This window comes from Australozyma saopauloensis, chromosome 5 (genome assembly GCF_035610405.1).
Source record: "Australozyma saopauloensis chromosome 5, complete sequence".
In the NCBI taxonomy this organism is placed as follows: Eukaryota; Fungi; Ascomycota; class Pichiomycetes; order Serinales; family Metschnikowiaceae; genus Australozyma; species Australozyma saopauloensis.
Window position 1 is genome coordinate 412176 of NC_086135.1, and position 23516 is coordinate 435691.

The following is a 23516-nucleotide window of genomic DNA, read 5'->3' on the forward strand; positions in this document are numbered from 1 at the left end:
AAATTTGAGAATTAGAATGGAAAATTTGGAAATACAAATGTGTACAATTTTAAGTGTTTCTAGAATGGTGAGATATGCATCTGGTGCTAAACCACAATAGGCCATCACACATCCATCCAATTTTTCCAAACTTACTTTTTCTTTTTCTTTCCTCTTCTTCTTTTTCTTTTCATTCATTCTATTCTCGAGTCTCCTTTGTCTCACCCTCTTCCCTCTAATAGTCTTCTTGGGTTCCATTGTCCTAATTTTTCAGTGGGTGCAAAATCTCTTGAAAGAAACAAAACACCACAAAAAATACATCAAATTTTCAAGACGAAATCGCCAATGATCAAAAACAATCATATACCAAAAAAATTCAATCTTTTCCAAAATTCAGCGCTGCCACCTCTCTCCAAACCCGATCTAACGCCATTATGTCATTTTGGTTAGGAACCTAGCTCTGTTTTGCATCTTACCCTGTCTCCATATATAAAGAGCAATTCCCGCCGAAAAACTCAGACTTTTCGACAAATCCAATTCTTCCAAGAATTTTTTTCTCCGCAGAATTGAACAAATTCACCACCCAAACCCATTGACCCGATGATCACCATCATTGGCTCGCTCAATTACGACTTGGTCACATACACCAAAAGAGTTCCCGATGGGGGAGAAACGATCCAGGCAGATTCGTTCGAAAAGCATTTGGGAGGCAAGGGCTTGAACGAGGCGTTGGCGTGTGCGCGGCTCCGGAAGTCAAAGTCCACGGACGTGCGGATGGTTGGAAATGTAGGCGACGATTCGTTCGGAAATGAGTTGAAGGATGCATTGGTCGAGGCCAAGGTGGATACGTCCAATGTGGCGGTGTTGGAGGGCGAGCTGTCGGGCGTGGCTACCATTTTGGTGGAGCTGTCGGGCGAAAACCGGATCCTTATCATTGCAGGTGCAAACGGGCGGTTGAAGCCAGAGCCGGCGGACTTCGAGCGGATCTTTCCTGCCGGTTCGGACAGTGACGACGGGAAGGAGTTTGTGGTGTTGCAGAACGAGTTTCCTTATACCGTACAATCGATTCTGTGGCTCAAACGGGAACGTCCAGGTATCAATATTGCCTACAATCCGTCGCCGTTTGCCGCCGAGCTCATCTCCGAGGCCAACATGGCGAAAATCGACTTGTTGATTGTGAACGAAGGCGAGGCGCGCGCCATCGCCAACGAGGTGCTAGACAAGTCGGTGCTTCCTCACGGCCAAGTGGAGGGTATCGAGTTCTACAGCGCATTGGCCCTCAAATTGCAGCAGGTCATCTGCCAAACAAACGTCTGCACTGTGATCATCACTCTTGGCTCCAAAGGCTGTGTTTATTCAATCAAACTGCGCGAAAAAGTCCAGTATGAGCCGGCTGTTTCCGTGACCGATGTGTTGGACACCACCGGCGCTGGCGATACGTTTTTCGGCGGCATTGTGCTGCAGCTCGCCGAGGGGAAATACATCGAGGAAGCGGTCAAGTTTGCGACTGTTGCCAGCAGTCTAGCCATCCAAAAGAGAGGTGCCGCTGAGAGCATCCCGGTCTACGAGGATGTAGTGAAGGCAATGTGATGTCTATCCTACAATCAACAACAAAATTAAATACGAGTCTATTGGCTCTCCTGACTAAAGATTGGCTAGGAAGACATATGGGTTATGTATACATCTTCCAGGGGGAGAGATTTACGGGGATCGACTAGGAATCCAAAAGGCATAATGGCGGAGGAAATACAAAACCCAGCAAATAGCTTACTTTCTCTTGCGAATGGAGTCTGGGGTTTTCTCCTTACCGGTGGTGTTGACGTACTCGTTCACCTGGGCAGCGACACCACCCTTGACAGCCTTGACGATCTTGGCTTTTTTGGTGGAGGATCTTCTGTAGACCTCGATGTAGAATGCAATAAACAAAACGAGATACGAAGACAAGATACCGCAGCCGGAGTAGGCGGCTACCATAGTACCAGCACAGTCACCACAAGTTGGCAAGACACCCAACAACTGAGGGAAGTGGGTATAGATGATCTTCTGGTAGGTAGCAAAGTAAACAAAGCCCAAATCCAACACGAACTGAATGATCTGGAAACGAGTGACCCACTCCTTCCACCAAACTCTGATGCCTCTGGCAGCCAAGAAGTAGTACCAGTACATGACAACATGGACACCCAAATTCAAGGAAATGGGCACCCAGGAAATGGGAGTCAAACCGACCAACTGGGTGTAGCACAACAACGCGGTGGCACCATGATGGTAGGTGTGCAAAAAGGTCAACTTCTTCTGTTTCACGACCAAGAACACGGTATCGATGAACTCACAGAACTTGGTCAAGTAGTTCAAGTAGTACAACGTGACCAACTCCTGCGTCCAAGCGTCAGGATGACAAATGGCATAGAAAAGCCCGTGTCTCCAGATCATAGGAGCAAGCTGCTCCACCATCAACACCAACAACGTGAGCGACAAGGTGGTCAAGAAGAGGTTGTGGATCTGGAACAAGCCGTTCAACACAAACGGCTTGATGCGGAACTTCTTGAATATATAGTCGCCGCCGAAAATCACCGTATAGTACACGGCAATAGCCACGAGCACCGGAGGAAGCGTGGAGAAAAACGTCTGGTGAGGAACAAACTCAAACTGCGAAGGAATAAAGCGGCCGCCGGAAACCTTGGACACAGCGTAGTCGAAGATCGGCCACAAAGGCACCACGAACGGCGCATCGGCAGAGAGTTTAACGAACGACATCTGCACTACGGACGGAAAAGAATGTGTTGTTGGTGGGTGGAAAGTGGTAGTGTAGCCGAGGAGAGTATTGGGTCGGGTCGCGATCACAGATACACGCGGGGGAGGTGACGACGGGTGAGAAATTCACGCACTCGGGGCGACTACGGAAGGGAAATTGGGAATTTTTTTGGACGGAAATCGGACTCCTATTTATACTTTTATTTATTTCTTTTTTCCGTGTATTTTTGACTCTTTTTTGGTGCGTTTCTGCTGTCGCAATTGAGCTGCTTCTACAGGGTCCAGATGCTGGCACATGTTCTGCTGGCTCTGTTTACACTAGATGAGATGAGATGAGCAGAGATGAGATGAGCAGAGATGCGATGCGATGAGTTGAATGGGAAATTTGGGATGTGACAGAAAAGAAAAAGAATAAGAAATAGATTTTATATGATTTATTTGAATTATCCAACTTTGATAAAGACGAAGATCATAAACGGCTAGTCTAGTGCCGATTGAAAGCATCCAATCAGTACATCCACATTGATAATTTGATGTAAATATTAAACAATTCATGCATATTGATAACAAAGTGGAGAGTTATTTGGCGAAATCTCCGATCTATCTTCGTTGCATTGTTGGGATGCAAGTCGACGCGCTTTGTTTTGGCAACAATGACTTTGAGTCGCTTGACTCAGATGTCAAATGTTGAGTGTGAGTCAATCTCACCGTGACTACGGGAGAATGCCCAAAACGGTTGGACTCTAAATAAAAAAAAACGTTGTTTCTTCATTTGCTTTGCTTTTTTGAAAAAAAACCCATCTTGCGCATGGTGTAATGGGCTTCATGACATGAGATTGAAATTAAAACAGAACTCGATCCCTCTCAACGTGGCTCGAAAAACGAAAAACTTGATTCGAATACCAATGGTGCCCAATCACGTACACCGCAAAATAGTTCGAACTTTGCACCTTTCACCTTTCAAAAATATCTCGATTCTAACACTTATCGCTATTGGTACTGTATCTCCTAGTATAACCGAATACTAGAGGTAATTTTCAGCCGAAAACACACGTTTCTTCTAAAAAATTCACCGCAAATAACACAGATAAAAGCACGCCGCGCTCATAACCATCTCACATATATAAGAAAGCAATTGCGCTCATGTCCCTAGTGCCTCTTCCTTCTTCAATCATACCCTTTCTCGAACCATACCTTCCTCGAGAGAAAAATGACCGGCCATTTGTAACACTCACTTGGGCGCAGTCAATTGACTCGCGGATCGCCGCAGCTCCGGGAACGCAGACCAAAATCTCGCATCCCGAGACGAAAACGATGACCCACTACTTGCGGGCCTATCACGACGCAATTCTTGTAGGAATTGGGACTGTTCTAGCCGATGATCCGAAACTCACCTGCCGCTATGGGAATTTCTCGAAAATTCGCCCGGTGGTGGTGGATCCAGCCGCCAAATGGGACTATTCGAAGTCCACTATCAGTACGCTCTGTCAGGAACTCAAAGCACTTGCACCAATTATTTTGACGAATAGGGAAGCGGAACCGCTGAAAGAAAATGTAGAACTTCTTCAATCGCATGGTGGCTCCTACAGAGCGTTGCAATTCCTGCTGGAATACGAACACAATTGGATAGAGGTCCTACGAGAGCTTCATGCGTGCGACATCAAGTCAGTAATGATAGAGGGTGGTGCAAAGGTGATTAACTCATTGTTGGTTTCGGAGAATTTGGTGGATTCTGTCATTGTAACCATTGGGCCCGTGTTTCTTGGAAAGCAGGGTGTAGAAGTGTCGCCTCCAGCGGGCCTCGAACTACAGGATGTGGCCTGGTGGAGAGGCACAACCGATAGTGTAATGGCTGCACGATTAATAACCTTGCCTGAAGTGGAAGATCTGGATGAGACCACCGAATAGCCACCAGAATCAACTGAATGGAGACACGACAGCCAAAAGAACTCAATTGACCAAATAACAAGAGGAAAGAATTGGCGGACGAGAAGTCGTATCAAATTTCGAGTTTCTCCAATCAATTTGCCAAAGACAAGTGTGCTACCACACCTAAACCACATCCTATAAGCTACACACAAGCCTATCTTTCACTATTATTCCATTTTAATGCTATTATACAATGTCCTCTACAAACAAATTCTGTAGGATGCGTACCGGCCAGAGGTCTCAGACCGTCTAATGATCTTGACCACGTCTCCCCTCTTCAAACCCAAGTACCGTGCGACCGGGTCCTCTCTCTGGATACGGGGCAACTGCGACTCCTTCAACCGGTACCGGTCCAACAACTCCTTCTTCTCGGGCTTCGACAACCGGATGTGTTTGGGCACCAACTCGTGATGGGTAATGTTCACAATCAAGTCGCTCTCCTGGAACACCTCGATCGAAGCAGGCGACACGGTCGGAATCAACTTGTTGGCGCTGGGCGTGATGGACGTCTGGTAAATGAAAATACCCGTGCTGAAATTCTTCTCGCTGATGTGGATACAGAAGTTTCTCATGGTCTTGATGCCCACCGAGGCCTCATCGCAGAACTCCACCCACAACGAGCCCATCTCCGGGAACTTCTCGGCCGCCTCGGGCGTGGGCTGGGCCTGGAAACACATCAACTTTCTTTGCGCCTCGCCCATGGGACAGATCTTGGCTTTGAACTCATCGAGCGACATGTTGATTTCCTCGTCGGTGATGGAGTAGCCCTTGTCACGGACCATTTCCTTGACGGTTCTGAACGTTCTCCACAAGCGGGAGGTGGCTCTCTCGACGTCTTCCATGGTTGATTGGGTGGTGGGATGGGGGGAAGGTTGATGGGAAGAGTTAGGTAAAATTTTCGGGTTTCGCACGTAGGCGAGAATGTGTAGGAGGAGGGAGGATGGATTGTGGAGACGGGTTGAATTGTTTTGGTGCCATGTTTTTGTTAATGTTATATTCTTTTTTATTGTATTCTTTGATTGTTATTTTTTTCTTTCTTTTTTTTTTCCTCTTTTTTGGCTTGACGTTCGTTTTGTGGTGGCTCTACGCTACAATCTATCTCATCATATCTAACAAAACTGAAAAATACATTGGTCTATAACTTTTATACAACATGAAAGAATTGAAAGAATTGCCCGCCTGTTTTGACTGCTAGTCGTCGTACTTGCGGCGGAAATACAACTCGACGTCGGCGCTCGACTTCCAGATACTGGTCTTGATCGTCTGCAACGTCATCGTGGGCTCCAATTGCACGCCACGACACTCGAGCACCAACCAGTCAATGGCCCGCATCTTGTTCTTCATCTCCGGCGTTTTCAGACCGAACTTCTCCACCACAAACATGAGGATCTTGTTCACCCGCAACATGCTGTGGGACGTGAGCTTGATCGCACTTTCGAGCATCGGCAACTTTTTGATCTTCTTCTGTGACTTGCCCTGGATCTTGAGATTTGCAGGAAGTGTAGCATAATCGATCTCAAAGAGCTGGAATGCGACTTTGGGCAGCTCCTTCATCGGATACTTGTTCTGGAGAATTGGCTTCCCCATCCACCGAGGAAGCGACAACCGCAACTCATGCACCAACAGGAGCTTATTCGCAAGCCCAGAGCTGATATCCTCCATTGTGAAGCTACAGAGATCGCGGAAGTTTCCAAGATCGGGAGAAACCTCGAAAATGAAGAACGTAAGACCTGGTGGAAAATGCTCGGGCGCGATGAGCGGACGGTGCTCGAAATCTTCCTCTTCGTTGAACAAATCGTCACTGTAAAGCTTGAGCAAAGACTTCACCATTTTCTTTCCCCCCTGTGTATTGTAGAACTCACGATAGTAGTGCTTGTTGAATAGCAAGATTTTGAGCACACAGTCGCTCGACAACGTGCTAGGCACAGTTCCGCTTATCTCGTCGAGCTGGGTTAAATCGGTGGTGATATCACTGATGTTGCTAGCTATTGAGACAGAGGCACTCATAGGTACCTTGTTAGACGAGTTCTGTCTCGAACTGGAACTCATCTTGCTGAAGAGTTTTCTTCTACGCGATCCTTCATCATTGGTAGCAAGAACTGTTTCTGAAGACGCAGTTAGTAGATCTGGTCTCTTTGTAATTTGTTGTAACGCTTCGCGGAGTCTTTTATCAGCCTCGAGTTCGAACCGAGCATAATTATCAAAAATTGAGTTCAAGAGAATTCTGGAAATCCAAAATCTATCGTCTGGTGAAGCTCTGATTTTTTTCATCTTGGATGCAGTAGTTGTATTGATATCAAGGAATGGGTAGTCTCTCAAAAGTTCATCGTAGTAAACTTCGACATTGTTGAAATACGATTCGCTAAGTGAGACGAGGAGCTTACCTGCTCTGATGTTGACCTCACACCAATTACTGAGGCATTCTTTGCTCTGATACTTCTCAAATAAATCGTCCATCCTCTTTTGGTATTCTCTTGTTTCATCCGTAGTAAGGGGCACATTCAAACCAGACTCGTAGACCTTCACTTGTTTGCCAATGACAATATCCCATATAATAATATCACCATTGCAATACAATGCGAATATCTGCCTCTTGTTGTTCAACATGCGTTTAGAAATCACCGAGCGTGGAGTCACGGGAAGAGTTTGGAAAGCTCCCTTATTGAACGGAATCGTAACAATGTTTGTCGCAGGAACCGGATAGAGCAAAATCTCAACGGGAGTCTTATCAACTACAAGATCAAGACCTGTGTTGTCTCCAACTGCTCCATCTTGATCTTTGTACACATTGACGTATTCTGCAGATGGCCCGCCGTTGAAGTCAAGGAACATAGACAAGTGCTCGATGGTATCACAGCTGGCATCATCATTCATCGCTGCTGTTGCAGGATTTTTCGCGCCCGAAAGGGCCGACTGAATCTCCAAATTTGTCAGATCCATGGATAAATGGCTTACAATGTCGTAGAAATCGGAGTCTAGCTCGGAGTGATCTGTAGTTGCCAAATCCAAACCGCTTGATACGTCATCATCCATTTGAGCACAAATTTGGTCTGCATAGTCTACGCATGCTCGAAGATACTGATATTTGGACAATTGCCGGGTATCAGGAATATGATAACGATCAAGAGAAGCATACGTAGACACGAACAACGAGGTGTCATTCTCTGCACACAATGCTACTACAGGATACTCGGTTTTGGCCACGAGGGTAGAAACACCCAATTTTTCATCAATAGCGGCCATGTCAGATGACGAGAATCCAGAACGGCCGTATGGATCTGGCTCATCATAGTGCGAGTGTGTTGATAAGTAGTTAAGGTCTGTCTTCACAATGTTACCAGCTTTATCGCCGGAATAGAATTCTTTGAAATCAGAGATGGAGGACAGCTGGAGACCAGGGTCTGAGGTAGCGGCTGTGCAGACGTTCCACACCGCATCGTCATGGAATTCGAAGCTCTTGTATATGCTAAGGTTTCTGAGATCCCACAATTTCACGCTCGTGTCGGAAGAGCCACTGAGAATGTACTGAGAGTTCATGATGAGACACCGCACGGTATCTTGGTGGCCCACAAGTTTCCACAACAAATTGGAGCCTCCACTCGATGAGACTCTCTGGTCATAGATGTTGATGAGCGCATCCGGACCGCCCACGGAGACCAAGTTTTTGTTATCGTTCGACAAGGCGTAGATCGAGGTCGGCTGGTCCGGGTCGTTATAGTTGGCATTACAGAACTGGGTGATTGGTTTGAGCGTCGCCAAGTCCCAGATAACCACCGTTCCGTCCAAACCACCGCTGACGAGAGTCTTTTGCGATGGAATGGAGGACAACTTCTGGATATAGTCTGTGTGGACGTTCAGGAACCGTTGCACGGGGTTCTCGGAACTATCCAAGTCTACGAGTTTAAGCGAGAGATCTGAGCTGGCAGAGACGATGTGGCGATCGTCGTTGACGAGTTTCAAGTCGTTGATCCAGTCATAGTGCACGTTATGGCTTTTGGAGGAGGAGGTGGCATACATATTGTGGGGCCGTTTATGGGCCAACGGATTGGACAGAATGGCCGTTTCGAGCTTCAACATTTTCTCATCGACATCGGCCGTCTCGTCGTACGATTCCAGGCACGCAGGCGCATCCTCTGTGGCCACGGCTGACTGATCACAGTCCCAAACCTTAATCACACCGTCTCGGCCTCCAGTATACAACTGCCGCCGGGCATGCGAGTATTGCATGGCATTGATGGGAAGAATGTGGTTCTCCTGGTTGCAGGAGTCGCCCAAGACATAGGCAAAGGCCCTTCTTACTCGAGACATTAGTCGGTGGAGAATCTAGACTTCTACAGGGAGAGAAGGGGTGCTAAAAGATAAAAAGAGAGAAGAATTTAATTTGAGGAAGGAATTGGAGGAAAGCAGAATGGTTACAAGGGAGTGGGTGGATTGGGTGGAGGTTTAGAGAGTGGATAGTGGTTGGTGGTAGGTGGAGTAATATGGAGTACGGTAATTTAGAATTAGGAGTAGTTCCGATAAGGAGGATGTTCCGGGATTTGGGGCGAAAAACGGCCAATAAGGCCGGGAGAGAAAAAATTTTAGTTTGGGTGGAAGAGAGATTATTGGAAAGAGTTTTTGTGCTTGGATTTATTTATCAACGGTGTTTTTTGGCTCTTTGGTTATGCTTCTTAGTTGTATCTGGTAGAGAACAGGGGAATCGATTACATGCCCATTTTGATTATAACGGGGAAAATCTGTTTCAATTAGGAAGCTTGTCGATCTGAGGTTGTGTCTCTCAAATTTCTCTCGGCCAAATTGTCTTTCTCCGAGTGATCTCAACAAGTTGTTCCCTAGACCATCTACTAGTTATCGTCGCCCTACCACACAATTCACCCACTGATCACATCGATTTTTCTAGTTGACTGTTATTCGTCTGTCTGGACCTGCAGACCTGCAAGACTCTCATGAACCACTCGGAGTGCCTTCTCAAGCGCCTCGTTTCGTCTCACAGCCAAATACACGTCTGCCGTGTTCACCACCTCTCTTCCGCCGTGCGCAGCAAACATCTCCAAATCCTCGCCCAACAGAACGATTTGGTTATACACAAACTCGATTAATGAAGCCACAAAAGCCGGGGTGGCCGATGTTCCAAGCTCATTGGTGTACTGTTCCACCATCTTGGCCACGCCGAGATATACGGCTGCCTTGTGCTCTGTCGACGACATGTACCGTAGCTGTCAGTAGGGATATTCAGACGCCGCTATTACCGGATCATAGACAGTGAAGCGGTCCTAGGTTGGTTATGGAAAATAGGTGTTTCAGGATGGCAGATGGAGATCATCTTCTGCATATACACGAGCTTATACACAGGTTACCTTGTAGGATATGATTTAGACACTGCGCGAAATCGCGTCAAAATCTCCTAAACCGCTGACATTTTTACAGTTTCCCAATCTTTATTTCTTACTGATGCTCTAATCTAATTTTTAAATAAAAAAAACGCCTCTGAAGACCGCTTTCGCCATGGTTGCCGCCAGCCATCACTGGCCGCCCGCCTGCAGGCTTAATTACTTGCATGAAACGCGATCAATTACATCTCCTTATTGGGATCGCGTCTCTTTCGTGATACTTCCCTACGCTCTTTTCACCACTACTTGCTCTTTCTGTGAAAAACCAAAAAAACCCTAATAGAATTTCATTTCCCACTCACACCAGTTCCGCATCCTCAGTAGCTTCTACCTCCAGTAACTTCCACCACTATCCCTTTTTGCATTCGAAAACCATCCATCGCCCAAATGAAGAGAACATGCGATTCCTCGGCCTCAATGGCAAAAAGACCCGCTCTCGCGCCAATGCAGAACCAGCTTGCCACACCTCCAACGTCGCCAGAAAAAAACTCCGTCGTTGATCTCTCCAATCAGATCAAAGGTCACAGAAGAACGCTCCACTTTACCGGCGACTCCATCTACTCCAAAGCAAAGGCGTTGTTCCAAAGAGGCGCTTATAACGACGTCAGCGAGAACTTGGTCGGTCGCGAGTCGGAGGCGCTGCTGCTTCGCACCTTCTTGGAGTCCTCGATTGCTGAGAACAAGTGCAACAGCTTGTACATCTCCGGCCCGCCAGGAACGGGAAAGACCGCGCAGACGAACTTGACACTCGACTGGATCTGCTCGGCTCCAGCTGCAAACGGCGTCTACACCATTGGCGGCCGCACGACGAAGGTAATCCGGGTCAACTGTATGACTGTCTCCAAACCGGAAAACATCTTCCATGAGCTCTATCTCTCCATCACCTCGCAGACCGGCATCAAGAAGAAGCTGTTCGACGACTTGTATGCGCTTCTCTGCTCCAAGACCGACGCAGACTCCATCGTGGTGGTGTTGGACGAGATGGACTACCTCATCACCAAAGACCAACAGGTTCTCTTCCAGCTCTTTCACTGCGCGTCGCAGATGAAGAGCTCGGTGTTCCAAACAAAACTCGTCATTGTAGGCATCTCCAACGCCTTGGATCTCACAGACAAGTTCCTCCCACGTCTTCGCAGCAATGGGTTCAACCCGGACACTTTGCAGTTCTTGCCCTACACAAGCGAGCAGATCAAGCGCGTGGTGACGGCCAAGCTCGACTCGTTGGTGGAGACAAACAAGGAGAACGCCGGCGTTTCTGGAAAACCCGTCTCCTTGATGCATCCGTCCGCGGTGCAGATGTGCTGTAGAAAGTGTGCCTCGGTCACTGGTGACCTCAGAAAGGCCTTCGACATCTGCTACAAAAGCATCGAGCTCGTGGAGCAGCAGGCGCGCAAGCAGGAGAACTTCGCGGACTTGACCATGGAGACTGCGCCAAAGGTGCTTCTTTCGCACGTCGCCCGTGTGTGCTCGCTGTCTTTTGGAGACACTTCCCAGCAGAAGATCGCTGCATTGAACCTTTTACAAAAGGCCGTTCTCTGTTGTCTTTTTGACAACGAGAAAAACCACAACAAAACGTCCATGGAGCCCATCACCGTCAACGAGCTCTACGAGTTCTACTGTAAAGTGAGCGTCGAGGCCACCGAGAATCTCTTGGGCAGACTCAGAAAGGGAGAGTTCCTCGAGATTGTGAGCGGGCTCGACTCGTCGTCTGCAATCATTCTCTCGACCGGGAAGGGGTTCAGCAACGTCGACATCGGAAAAAAGATTGTTCGTCCGAACGTCCCCTACGCTGAGGTGATGAAGGTGACGGAAAACCAGCCCGTTTTGAAACGGATTTTGCATGCCAGTGTCTAGCACTGTTTACTTCATAGAAAAATTAATCATCTTGCATTCTAAATCTTTTGTAGCGCAGTGTGATATAGCGTAGTGTTTTATGGTGCCAAACTCCAATTAGAATACAAGCAATACCAAAGGAAAATGAGAAAGAAATTTAGATTCAAACATGCGTTCTGCAGCTTCGCCAAAAATGTATTTGCTCCTTTATTTTGTTGAAGTGTTTCTCCATCACTACTATCTATACCTACAACAACCAACTTCGACTTACCCAAATACAAGTATCTGCCACAAATCCAGAAAAAGCAATTCTAAATAATTAAAAAAAACTAAAACATTCACACATAAAAAAAAAAAAAGAAACCCTAACTCTTCAAATCTGTTCATATATGTATCTTCAACCAGCCATGGCTCACGTGACCCACCTCTCACACCCTAAATTTTCTCATGTTAAAACTACCTCCACTATACCCACTTCTATTCCAATTCTCCCTGTAATACACCCCCGACTGTAGCTCCGGCAGCTATCCAGTCCCAATCTTCTCCACACCCGTGCCTCCTGGAAAACTATATATACCCCTGCTGTTCCCCTGGCCATCTAGAATACATGTCAAATTCGGGTTACCGTGGAGGCCCCACAAACTACCATTTTGGGGGCGACGGCGACCACAACAAACGAAAAAAGCCGTACTTCCCGTCGTCCACGCGGCGCGACTTTAAAAGCCCCGCCTCCGAGTCGCAAGCCGGCGCTGGGAGACCCTCTATAGTAAACGAAAGAAGAGTTTCGGGCGAGCTCCCGAGCCGACAGCGGTACCGCGATTCGTCTCGAGAGAACGGTCTAGATCTGCGAGATCTATCACGAGATCCGCGCGACCTGCGAGACACTTCGTGGGATGCTAGAGCGTCCGGTAGAGATAGCGGTAGAGACAGAGATACAGCTCGAGATAGAGATATTGTTCGAGATAGAGATATTGTTCGAGACAGAGATACCGGTAGAGAAAGAGATACAGCTCGAGACAGAGATATTGTTCGAGACAGTAGAGATATACGTGAGAGTAGGGAGCTTCGTGATGGAAGAGATTTGAGAGACGCTCGAGATATGCGCGATGCTCGGGACATACGAGATAGAGACATTAGAGATAGTAGAGACTCAAGAGACTCGAGAGATGCGCGTGACCGTGACTCCCACCGTGACCACCGTGAATCTCTGTTCTCGGCTTCTTCCACAAATCCCTCGCGCAATCCTCGCGGAAGCGGATACAACAAGGATTATCGTTACGGAAGCTATAGTAAACAGTATTCACTGTACGGCGGGAACTCTTACTCTGAGAGAGGCGGTGCATATGGCTCTTTCAGCGGATCTAAACGTCAAGAACGAACTGATAGACCCGACCGCGCTGAACGGCCTGAAAGGCCAGAACGGGCAGATGAGTACTTCTCGAATTACTCCTCTCGGGACACCATTGCGCGCGATACCTCCACCTCGAAAGATTCCTGGCGTTCGGAAAAGCCACGGCAAAGCAGCGCTCCGAGGTTCAATCCCAATAACATTCCTGTGAACCTGCGAAGCAACCTGTCATCGAATGTCGCTCCTACTTCTAGCGAACCCCAGAGGGATCGATACGGCAACTATGACGATCAGTATTCTACGAAATGGAACTCTTACTCGAGAAGACCAGATAATTATTCGCGAACTGAGAGATCTGCCTCAGACTACAACATCCGGCCGTCCAACCCTGCAAGAGATAGACCTGGCTCCTCGAGCCTCACTAATACTGTTAACCCGGTGAAGCAACGCATTAGCAAAAGCTTCAGCAGTTACAACAGACAAACAGACCATTATCCAAACGGCAAGCCAAACTATAGTAGCGAGTCGCGTACCCGAGACTATACTCCGCCCCCAACTGGTCCTCGAATGAGCAAGGAGACTAACATGGAAGACATGCAGCAGGATCTGCATGATTCCCTGTATCTGTACGACAAGAGCATAAAGCAAGATGCACACGGCCAAGTTGATGACGAGCGTATAAACGTCAAAATCGAGCATGAAATGTCTTCAGAACATTCAGGAACATCTAAACACACCTCTCCTATGGGCGATATCAGCGCAGAAGTAGAGCCAGGTGTATTGGATACATCGGTAAAGGAGGAGACTGAGCTTGGTCAGAAGGAAACATCTCCTCAAAATCACCATGATGAGCCTGGCGCTGAAAACGAAGAAGAACGAGATGATGATGAAGAAGATGATGATGACGATGAAGAAGAAGATGATGAAGATGAAGATGAAGAGGCAAACGATGAAGACTCTGTCTATACTCCCCCCATTCAGACCTCCGCCATAAGCGAACACAGTACAGAGGATGGATTAGGCATTGAAGATTCTCAACACACGAAGGTGAATGAGATAAGTTCGGCAAAACTTGCAACTCTGTCGTTTAATCCCGAATTGGAGCCTGTAATGTACCCCGATGGTTGCTCCTATCCCCAAACGAAGCTTGCAGCTGAATACGATCAGTTAGAAGCGCAGTACAATGCCCTAGAGAGTAAATCTAAGTTTGCGAACGAAAACGCATCTCAAGATTTCACTCACCATCACTTTTATTACTTCAACTTGACCAACTTTGTGGATAACTATGATAAACAGTTTAAGATTGTTTATGACAATAAGAAAGAGACGAAGAAGCACCAACTCAGGCTATGGATTAAGTATGAGAAATTACGGCGCGATAACGACAAACGCTCCGAGTTCATGAAGGAACAGCTCCAAGTCTTACATCCAGGTGATGATGAGGCTACAAGGGAGCTTATGAGCATTGACACTAGACCAAAAGCAGGCTCTATCACTCCGCAAAATCAGGTGGTAGATGCGGTGCCTCCTGGTGGGCGTCGTAATCGTCGTCATGGTGATTTAGTCACAACTGAGGCAGAGTTCCAGGAGATTTTGAAAACACTAGAGAATGAGGAAAAAGAGAGTCCACTTGCGAAGGCGAAACGAGTAGCTGCAACTATTCCTGACCTTTTGGTAGATCCAGATCAAAGAAAGCGTTTTGTTTTCATGGACTCCAATAACTTTGTATTCGATAAGGAAAAGTGGGCCAGTAGAATCAACACAGACTTTGTCGACACCTTTACCGAAATAGAGCACGATCTCTTCTGTGAAGCTTTCTGTCAATACCCAAAGAAGTTTGGTCAAGTATCTCAGGCAATGGGTGGATTGAGACTGTCGCAAGAATGTGTCATACATTATTACATGACCAAGAAGGCTGTCAATTACAAAGCCTTGGTGTCTCAGTATAAAAAGAAGGCAAAGAAATCGATTCGTCGAAAGAAGAAGAAGACTTTGCCTCCGTCGTCAGCAGAAGAGTCATCTCAAGTAAAAGAAGATTCTGAAATTGATGCCGAAGGTTCTGCCGTTCCACTTGTTAAATCCGATGAGAATTCTTCAGTAGAGACTGCTGATGGTCTCAGACCTGAAAAGAGAAGAATTGAAGAATTGACTTCCAACGCTGCTGACGAGCCCTCGAACAAAAAGCCAAGAGAACAGGCAGATACCTCTCTTCCAGGCGATGAACCAATGAAGGCAGAGAGTCCTTCACCTTCTGGTGACAATGATAATGATGGTGAAGACATCGAAGAGGATGAAGAGGATCTCAAAGATGGTCTCTCGGGGGACGACAAACGCAAGAATATTTCAAGCTACTGGAGTATTACCGAGACCAACGAATTCCCACATCTTCTCAATCAATTCGGATCTCAGTGGTCTAAGATTGCCGAGAAACTAGCCACTAAGAGCGCCACCATGGTTCGGAACCAGTACCAAAGAAAGGGAAAGAAATATGGCTGGACCAAGGTTGTAGCCGCAGCCGATCAGCGTCTCGCGCGCAAGCCCTACGTTGCTGGGGAGAACAGATACTCCAAATTCGATACCACTCTTATTGTCAAACCGCAACGTTCTACGAATGCAGTATTGCCAAACACTGAAATCCACGTCTATGACACAGGAGAGCAGAATCAAGGCAAACCCAACAGCGCTCCTTCGGACAGAATTTCTGTGTCTAATTTGATGGGTAGCCCACTCGTGTCTGAGTCAGGGTCACCCACAGTCAGTGGCCAGTTTTCGCCCGTGCCAGCTAATGCTTCTCCTTCGACAAGATTCTTCACTCAAACACCGGTAGAGTCCAGCAATGGACCATCCGGTGGATCTCTTTTTTCCAACAGCTCTGAAGCTGTGCCGCAAATTGCCTCTCAATCGACTTTCGAGGCGCCTTCTTCGAGCCACTCCAAGCCATCCATCATGAATCTTCTCAATGGCGACTCGCCCGTTCGAACGCAGAATGTTGCAATCACCGTTGCAGCACCTGTGCGCACAAACATTTCTTCTTTGCTCAACACCCCGTCTTCTCCCGCTGGTCCTACCGGGTCCAGCCAAATGTCTAATGTGGGAGCTCCTCATCGAAGCAGCAACATAAACTCTTTGCTTGGATGACGCTCCATTGTATAGTACTGTATTAATAAATTGGAATATGTTTCAGGGAATTGTAGAAAGTTAGTGGTAATAATTTGAAATGAGATACTCAAAGCACCAGTCAATGGGAGATCAACTAGAAGATGGAATTAAAAACCTAAAAAACAGGAAATACTTATGTGTCTTTTCTATATTAAGATGATTGTCTACATTAAAATAAGCGATGATGGTGCTGGTTGACATCGCCAACCATAACGATATTCCGCCCGTAACAACCTCAAACAGAAAAAAATCATCATAACAAGAAGTATTTCAAAGGTATAATCCCAGTTTTCTCACATGAACTCTCATTTTTGACCCTTTGCCTGACTCTTTCCTCTCCACTAAAAGACACCCAGAATCCAAACCTCACAACACAAAAGGTCAAAAGCAAAACTTCCCAAAATCTTCCAAACAAAAATCATTGCCAACCTCCCAAAAAAAAAAACTTAACCTCTCCATTTCTCCATCTTCTCCACCACATCCCCCCGTATCACCTCTGCACCCGTACCTCCCACACAACCTCTAACTGAAAAATCTGAACCCTCCAACCACTCCACATCCACCACCAACAATGAGTCTCGCCCGCGTGAACAGACTCGGTGCACCCCTCCGCCGCCTCTTCTCGCAGAGTCTAACGGCCCTGCAAAACGCCGCTGCCGCCAGCGCCGCCGCCAGCCTGGAACCATCACAAAACACAGAATCCGCCGGCTACGGAAGACCCCCCGTTCCAGAAAGAAAACCAGCCTTCCGCACCTCTTCTCCGCTCACCCGCTTGGACGAGAGCGCGCTCCGCAACTGGGAGATGGAGCGGTTGAGAGTGGTGCCCGCATACATGGGGTTCTATGGTGGTAATCCAGTACATGAAGATAACATGATGCTATTAAATGCGGTGCTTCGTAAATACAAGAGATTGCCCACGCAGCCTGTAGACGCTGAAACTGTTAAGAGATTCAGATTCGTGTCGTTCGAGGACTACAAGGAGAGATGTAACAGCGGCACCAGAGTCAGAACCAGTCACTACAAGATCTTGCTTGAAACATTGCAGAGACTCAGGAGTATAGATCCCGAGTTGATGCCGCGCGAGGTGAGCGACGTTCTCGAGAAGTTTCTCGCCAAGTCGCTGAACTCGCAGAACATCAATAAGAAGCTCAAGGCGTTGGACGAATTCGGTAGAGCCAACGCTTCCGCCAAGAGAAAGGCCACCCAGTCGTCAGTATCTGTAGTTAGAGGCGATGGCCAGGTCATTGTCAACGGCAAGCCCTTCACTGAGTACTTCTGTAAGGACTCTGACAGAGCCAAGATTGGGTACCCATTCGAGGTGGTCAGCCAGGAGAACCAGTATAATGTGTTTGCTGTTGCCTCTGGTGGAGGCACCACCGGCCAGGCGGAGGCCACCATGTACGCTATTGCCAAGGCTTTGGTTGTGTTCAACCCATTGTTGAAGACCAGATTGAGACAGGCGGGCTTGATGACTCCAGATAGCAGAACAGTCGAGAGAAAGAAGCCAGGTAAGGTCAAGGCCAGAAAATCGCCCACTTGGGTCAAGCGTTAGAGAGGGTGTTGTATATAGTAATGAACGAAGATGTTTTGGAATACTAAAGCCACACAACGCTTGGTGAACGAAAAATTCTGCATTTTATAGCCATACAACGCTTGCGGTGAAAGAAAATGTTTTGGATTCTATAGCCATGCGGCGCAATATATACTCTAAGTTCTTAGTGGAAAACGAACTGCTTTTGACTTAAATGTGAAGCGACTCGAAGTATTTGAGAACATTCTCAACCTCGCCCTTCTCGTACTTGGTAACTTTACCCTGGAATGTGTTTCCGCGGCCTCCTCCTTTAAGATTAGAAAGGAGCTTCTTCAAGTCACCTTGAACCTGTTCTGCAAGAGGTCCCACTACCTTGACGGTACCGCCCAAACCAGACTTGTAGTCTCCGTTGATCAAGATGATTGTGTTGTTATCGTAATTGACACTAGAGGAAGGGTTTGCATTGATCAACAGTGTAAGCTCTTTCTGGAATTGCGCCAAGTAGTCGAGCTTGAGATCCTCACGGTAGAGACTTGCTACCTTAATCTCGCCCTTCTCGAACTGAGCATACACCTCGGCGGCCCTCAATGCTGCTAATTCTTTGAGAAGCGAAGCCTCTCTACTGGTGGACTTACGGTACGATTGACTGAGCTCGCCAACCTTTTGGCTCACCTCGTCAATCAGACACGACAACTGCAATCCAGACACATCCTTGAGAAGTTTGTGGTACGACAGGAGGAGATTTGACACCCGGGCACCACAGACAAAGTGCAAGCGCGAGTTGCCGCCACGAATGCTGGTCTGGTGCAACACAGACACCGCCAGGATTTGCCCTGTGGCAGACAAATGGGTGCCGCAACATGGGTTGACGTCGTAGTCATCACCGATGGTAATGATACGCACAATTCCCTGCGACAAGTCGTAGTCGTCTGGAATGTGCGAGAGATCAAGGTCATGGCCATCCTTGTCTGGAGTGTGGACCACGATCGGAACATTCTGCACAATAAGATCATTGATTTTCTGCTTGATCTCCTCGATCTCGTGATCCTCGATCTTGCGCGGCACCTCCAAGTAGTTGATCTGCGCGCCCATCGACCAGCTGAGTGTGTCCAACTTGTACTTGTCCAACACTGCCGAGAGAAGATGCTGGCCCGTGTGCTGCTGCATGATGTCAATTCTGCGCTCCCAGTCGACCTCCACCTCCACGGCCGCTCCCACCTCAATGGGCGCCGCAGTCACATGCACGGCTGCAAGCTTGTCCCGGAGAACCTGACTGACAGGAATCTTTTGAGCGCCTACGGTGATAATTCCAGTGTCGTGCGGCTGGCCGCCACCTTCCGGGAACAAAATCGTGTCCTCCAACTCGACCGCATACAACCCTTTGGCTTTTTCGGCCAATTCCGCCTTCAGGTTTTGATTTTGCTTATCTTTGGAGCTGAGAATCGGCTGGTATTCCTTACAGGAGACGACCGTGGTCAGCAACGACTTGAGAAAGGAGTTTTTTTGGCACGCCAAGGCGCCGACAATCGCAGGTGACATACTATAGAATTCTTAGAGCAAAAATGTCTAGTGGTCTACGAACTACAGCGAATCCTACGTCAATTTATACGAATGAGTAATAGATTGAAAAATCCATGTGCACGCCCGCCAGGTGTACGCACAGGAATTTCCATAGATAACAGTGGAAGGAAAGCGGAATAAGCGCAAATAATTTGCGTTTAAACAGATCTTTTTTGCACTTTCGAGCCGTACGATTGCGACGCTCGCAATGATTTCTTTTGAGTTGTCGCCAGAGGTCCGGAAGTGCATTTCCGGGGCCAATCTCCAACCTGACGAAAAGACCGTTTTGCTTGCGCAGACGAATATCTCCCATGAGAATCTCTACGCGCTATATACGCGTGTGAAGCCGACGGCGACGTTCCTCCAGTTCGTGAAGCAAACAAAGTTGGTGGTGGCCAACAGGAACATCACAGAAGTGAAGCCTAAAACGAAGGAATTCGAGGAATCCATGGCTCGGTTGAAGCTCCTCGAGATGGAGAGCGAGTACCAGCGCCTTGTGAAGCCTAAGCCGACGTTTGGCGCTCTTTACGAGGATAAAATCGATGAGGAACCGTACAATCCAGCACAGGCACATAAAGAGGTAAAGAGTCATATCACCACGATGTTCAACATTTTGATCAGTGTGGCCAGTGTAGTGTATGCCATCTGGTATTGGACAAATACTTCTTGGAGGTTGAGGGATAGCTATAGGGTGCTTCTCTGTCTCTTCTTTGGAATACTCATTCTCGTGGCAGAGGTCGTGGTGTATATTGGCTACTTAAATAAAATCGAGGCTGCGCGGGTGAAGGAGAGGCAGAAGAAGGAGGTGAAGCGCGTGGTCAGAAGCTACCAGCTCAATTAGGCGGTGGCGTCTGACACAGAGGCCAAAGGTGGACAAGGGGGAAGTCTCCTCAAATCTATGGACGCAGCGTGGTGGCTGGCGGGCGTGATCGCATACCTCTTCTGGCCATGGTACCTGCTGTAGCTCCAGCTCAAGAGAATCCAGTAGAGGTCAAGAAACTTGAAGTCTGGCCAGAGCGTTTGCAGGAAGTTGATCACACACCGCAGGTTGCATTGCCACAACAAGAAGTCGCTGAGGCGCGTGTGGCCCGATGTGCGGACCAAGATATCCAATGGATTTGTGTCTGGACCAAAGTACATCTTGTTTTCCAAGTGTGCTGCCGTGATTGCCTCTTTGGAGATCGTCATAGCTTCTCTCTCCACGGCGCACGTCTGAATCGCGTGGGCAATTTCATCTCTTGAAGTATAGGCGACACAGATATTGAAGATGTGTTTCTTGTGGGGCTTGTCAGACTCTTGCTGGATCTTGTCGAGTTCTGCAAGGACATCGGGCTTGATAAGGGACCGGTTGCCAATGATACGAATGCGTGCCTGCAAACCAACGGGGCTGGAAGCCAAAAACTTGAGGCGCTCTGTGAGGAAACTGAAGATCATTTCTGTTTCTTCTGCTGGGCGCCGGAAATTCTCGATAGAAAATGCATACACCGTAATCTCTTTGATGTTCAAGTACATACAGTAAGTCAAGATCTATGTTCTGTTAGTAGACGTCCAGTGTGCTCGATGAAAATTACACATACCTGTTGCAATGTCTGAGCGCCCAGGGAGTGGCCGTCAGATGGAGGCAACCTGTGTCTCTTTGCGAAGGTTCTGTTTCCATCCATAATGAAGCCCACATGTTTGGGAACGGGGCCGGACTTGAGGACCAGGAGAAAGATCTGGCACATCCGCGACATGATTACTGGATAGAAGAACTGGTTGAGGAACCAACCCCAGCTGTGGATGAGGCCGCCGGTGTACATTCTGGGAAGAAGAGGGTAGTTGGAAAGGTGAAAATGCGCCAGGTCAGAATATCGCGAGCAATAGTAATTTCCAACAACAACAATTTAAAACTTAACTTTAAGTGGATCTTCCAGTTATGACTTCTTTTGGAATTTGAATTTGAGACGTTTTTCACCTTTCTTTACTACTGCTTAGTGTGTCTTATTACAAGTCTCTGGGCAAAGGGAAGAACGGGCTACACTACAAGCCGAACGAAAGAAGAGGGCTGAAATAAAAATTGAAACGTCTTATATATCTAGAAATAGAATCAAAACTAAAAAATTCTGACATTCTCTTATCTGTGTCCTACACTCAGCGATACCAACGGTTTCCTGCAGTTAACCCCATCAACCTTTATCTTAATTATTCTATCAACAACATACATAAACATAGAATCTGGAATTGTAATAATCAACCAATTGAAAGATTCTACACAATTAGTGTATATTTGCTCAGAGACATTCCTTTACAATAGTGTACGTATTAGAAACACAATCAAAAATCTATACATCAAACCAAACCAAATGACGTCTCCCAAAAAGCCAGAGCTCGAACAAAAGCCAAGCTTTCGGATTCGCCAGTTAAAAAAAGATAACGCGTTGCGCCGTCGAATCGAATTGGAGCTCTCCCGTAGGCGAGAATCAAGCTCCCGTACTATACGGAAAGGAAAGATCGTTCACGGTAGCGTTATGCAACTTCATCCGCTGGAACCGATCATTTGTAGAAGAGCCACTTCATGTTATGATGCTGCTCGTTTGATGTCCACTCATAGAGAGAATTGTGTATTGGTTGTAGATAGTGATGGGAAGGTAGAAGGAATCGTCACTGCTAAAGATTTGGCGTTTCGAGTTGTGGGCGAGCCTATGCTGGCCAGTTCTGTTCCCCTAGAGAAGATTATGACTCCTGACCCAATTTGCACTCATGTAAGCTGCATCGCTAGCGAGGCCTTGGATCTAATGGTAGAGAAAAGGTTCCGCCATCTTCCCGTATTGGATGATGATGGGACTATAGTCGGAGTTTTGGATATTGCCCAAGCGTATCTCCAACATATGGAAAAATTGGAACGACTACATGAGTCGTCACTCAAATTGTATGAGGCATTGGACTCGGTCAATACAGAATTGGACTTGAATGATCAACCCCGCCAGGTGTACGACTACTTTCAAAACTTGCAAGCCAAAGTTAAGGGTCCTAGTTTGCAGTTGGTGGTGAATGATACTACTAGTGCAGTGTTTGTTAGTGATCGTGCCTCAGTGTACGAGGCTACGGAGCTAATGAAGAAATATAACACCACAGCCATTCTCGTTAAAGCCCGTAATCTGGAACTTGCAGGTATTTTCACTTCAAAGGATGTAGTCTTACGCGTTATTGCTGCTGGACTAGATCCGAAGAACTGTTCATTGATTAGAGTCATGACTCCAAAGCCAGACACAGCTCATATTTCCACGACTATTCAAAGCGCCCTTCGCCAAATGTTCAATGGCCACTTTTTGAATCTCCCGGTGGTTGAGGGTACAGAAGTCGTGGCTGTTGTGGATGTACTACTGCTCATTTATGCTACCTTGAATCAAATCAAACGAATACAAACCAGTACAAGCATGTTAAGCCCTGAATCTAGCAGCGAACAAGACCTACTGTGGGAAGGCTTTTGGCTTTCTCCGGATCAGAATGACCAAGCATCAGCAGGTCTGCATTCCAATCATTCGGGTAATTATTCGCCCAGATATGAGCTCTATCCTTCTGATTCCGTATCGTTTGTGATAGATGAACACCCAGATTCCTCTACCGCAATTTCGGGCAGCAGTTTTCAAAAGGGAGATTTTGTATTCAAATTCAAGTGGCCAGTATCGGAAGAACGTTTTCATCGGATCACTTTGAGAGACGATCAGTCATTGGAACGTTTGCGGGATCTTATTGACGAAAAACTTTCAGTTAATTCTAAACAATACTCGATTTACTATCTAGATGACGATGATGACCTAGTGGCCATTACTTCAGACTCTGACTTGTATGATTGTATTTGCCAGTACTGGGCTATGAGTACAAACAAGGCTGAGCTTTTTCTTCACTTTTCAGTCGACGGTAATGCGAGTCCAAAACAACTATCAGAATCAACGGGTAATTTGGACAGCGGTTTCCGCAATGCAATTATTCTCACCAGCTTGATTGGGCTAGCCGCTATTGCTGGCATCATTACATACAAAAATCGGCGGTGAGT

The 23516-nt window shown here is 47.2% G+C and overlaps 13 protein-coding genes across 13 annotated transcripts; 7 read left to right on the forward strand and 6 right to left on the reverse strand.

The window, feature by feature from the left end:
• Positions 1-579: 579 nt before the first annotated feature.
• Positions 580-1569, forward strand: PUMCH_004070 (uncharacterized protein; the record flags this gene model as incomplete). Its single annotated transcript, XM_063023020.1, has 1 exon — positions 580-1569. The coding sequence occupies one exon, from the start codon at positions 580-582 to the stop codon at positions 1567-1569; it is 990 nt and encodes a 329-aa protein (XP_062879090.1).
• A 177-nt stretch (positions 1570-1746) lies between these two features.
• Positions 1747-2733, reverse strand: PUMCH_004071 (uncharacterized protein; the record flags this gene model as incomplete). The annotated part of the gene is made up of 1 exon (XM_063023021.1): positions 1747-2733. One exon carries the CDS (start codon positions 2731-2733, stop codon positions 1747-1749), a length of 987 nt encoding a protein of 328 aa, XP_062879091.1.
• Positions 2734-3873: 1140 nt separating this feature from the next.
• Positions 3874-4638, forward strand: PUMCH_004072 (uncharacterized protein; the record flags this gene model as incomplete). The annotated part of the gene is made up of 1 exon (XM_063023022.1): positions 3874-4638. The coding sequence occupies one exon, from the start codon at positions 3874-3876 to the stop codon at positions 4636-4638; it is 765 nt and encodes a 254-aa protein (XP_062879092.1).
• Positions 4639-4859: 221 nt separating this feature from the next.
• PUMCH_004073 (uncharacterized protein) lies at positions 4860-5501 on the reverse strand (the record flags this gene model as incomplete). Its single annotated transcript, XM_063023023.1, has 1 exon — positions 4860-5501. The coding sequence occupies one exon, from the start codon at positions 5499-5501 to the stop codon at positions 4860-4862; it is 642 nt and encodes a 213-aa protein (XP_062879093.1).
• Positions 5502-5850: 349 nt separating this feature from the next.
• Positions 5851-8967, reverse strand: PUMCH_004074 (uncharacterized protein; the record flags this gene model as incomplete). Its single annotated transcript, XM_063023024.1, has 1 exon — positions 5851-8967. One exon carries the CDS (start codon positions 8965-8967, stop codon positions 5851-5853), a length of 3117 nt encoding a protein of 1038 aa, XP_062879094.1.
• Positions 8968-9566: 599 nt separating this feature from the next.
• Positions 9567-9866, reverse strand: PUMCH_004075 (uncharacterized protein; the record flags this gene model as incomplete). The annotated part of the gene is made up of 1 exon (XM_063023025.1): positions 9567-9866. One exon carries the CDS (start codon positions 9864-9866, stop codon positions 9567-9569), a length of 300 nt encoding a protein of 99 aa, XP_062879095.1.
• A 570-nt stretch (positions 9867-10436) lies between these two features.
• On the forward strand, positions 10437-11903 carry PUMCH_004076 (uncharacterized protein; the record flags this gene model as incomplete). The annotated part of the gene is made up of 1 exon (XM_063023026.1): positions 10437-11903. The coding sequence occupies one exon, from the start codon at positions 10437-10439 to the stop codon at positions 11901-11903; it is 1467 nt and encodes a 488-aa protein (XP_062879096.1).
• Positions 11904-12489: 586 nt separating this feature from the next.
• On the forward strand, positions 12490-16368 carry PUMCH_004077 (uncharacterized protein; the record flags this gene model as incomplete). The annotated part of the gene is made up of 1 exon (XM_063023027.1): positions 12490-16368. The coding sequence occupies one exon, from the start codon at positions 12490-12492 to the stop codon at positions 16366-16368; it is 3879 nt and encodes a 1292-aa protein (XP_062879097.1).
• A 592-nt stretch (positions 16369-16960) lies between these two features.
• PUMCH_004078 (uncharacterized protein) lies at positions 16961-17941 on the forward strand (the record flags this gene model as incomplete). The annotated part of the gene is made up of 1 exon (XM_063023028.1): positions 16961-17941. The coding sequence occupies one exon, from the start codon at positions 16961-16963 to the stop codon at positions 17939-17941; it is 981 nt and encodes a 326-aa protein (XP_062879098.1).
• A 189-nt stretch (positions 17942-18130) lies between these two features.
• On the reverse strand, positions 18131-19459 carry PUMCH_004079 (uncharacterized protein; the record flags this gene model as incomplete). The annotated part of the gene is made up of 1 exon (XM_063023029.1): positions 18131-19459. The coding sequence occupies one exon, from the start codon at positions 19457-19459 to the stop codon at positions 18131-18133; it is 1329 nt and encodes a 442-aa protein (XP_062879099.1).
• Positions 19460-19688: 229 nt separating this feature from the next.
• PUMCH_004080 (uncharacterized protein) lies at positions 19689-20321 on the forward strand (the record flags this gene model as incomplete). Its single annotated transcript, XM_063023030.1, has 1 exon — positions 19689-20321. One exon carries the CDS (start codon positions 19689-19691, stop codon positions 20319-20321), a length of 633 nt encoding a protein of 210 aa, XP_062879100.1.
• Positions 20322-21000: 679 nt separating this feature from the next.
• On the reverse strand, positions 21001-21279 carry PUMCH_004081 (uncharacterized protein; the record flags this gene model as incomplete). Its single annotated transcript, XM_063023031.1, has 1 exon — positions 21001-21279. The coding sequence occupies one exon, from the start codon at positions 21277-21279 to the stop codon at positions 21001-21003; it is 279 nt and encodes a 92-aa protein (XP_062879101.1).
• A 543-nt stretch (positions 21280-21822) lies between these two features.
• On the forward strand, positions 21823-23514 carry PUMCH_004082 (uncharacterized protein; the record flags this gene model as incomplete). Its single annotated transcript, XM_063023032.1, has 1 exon — positions 21823-23514. The coding sequence occupies one exon, from the start codon at positions 21823-21825 to the stop codon at positions 23512-23514; it is 1692 nt and encodes a 563-aa protein (XP_062879102.1).
• Positions 23515-23516: the final 2 nt, after the last annotated feature.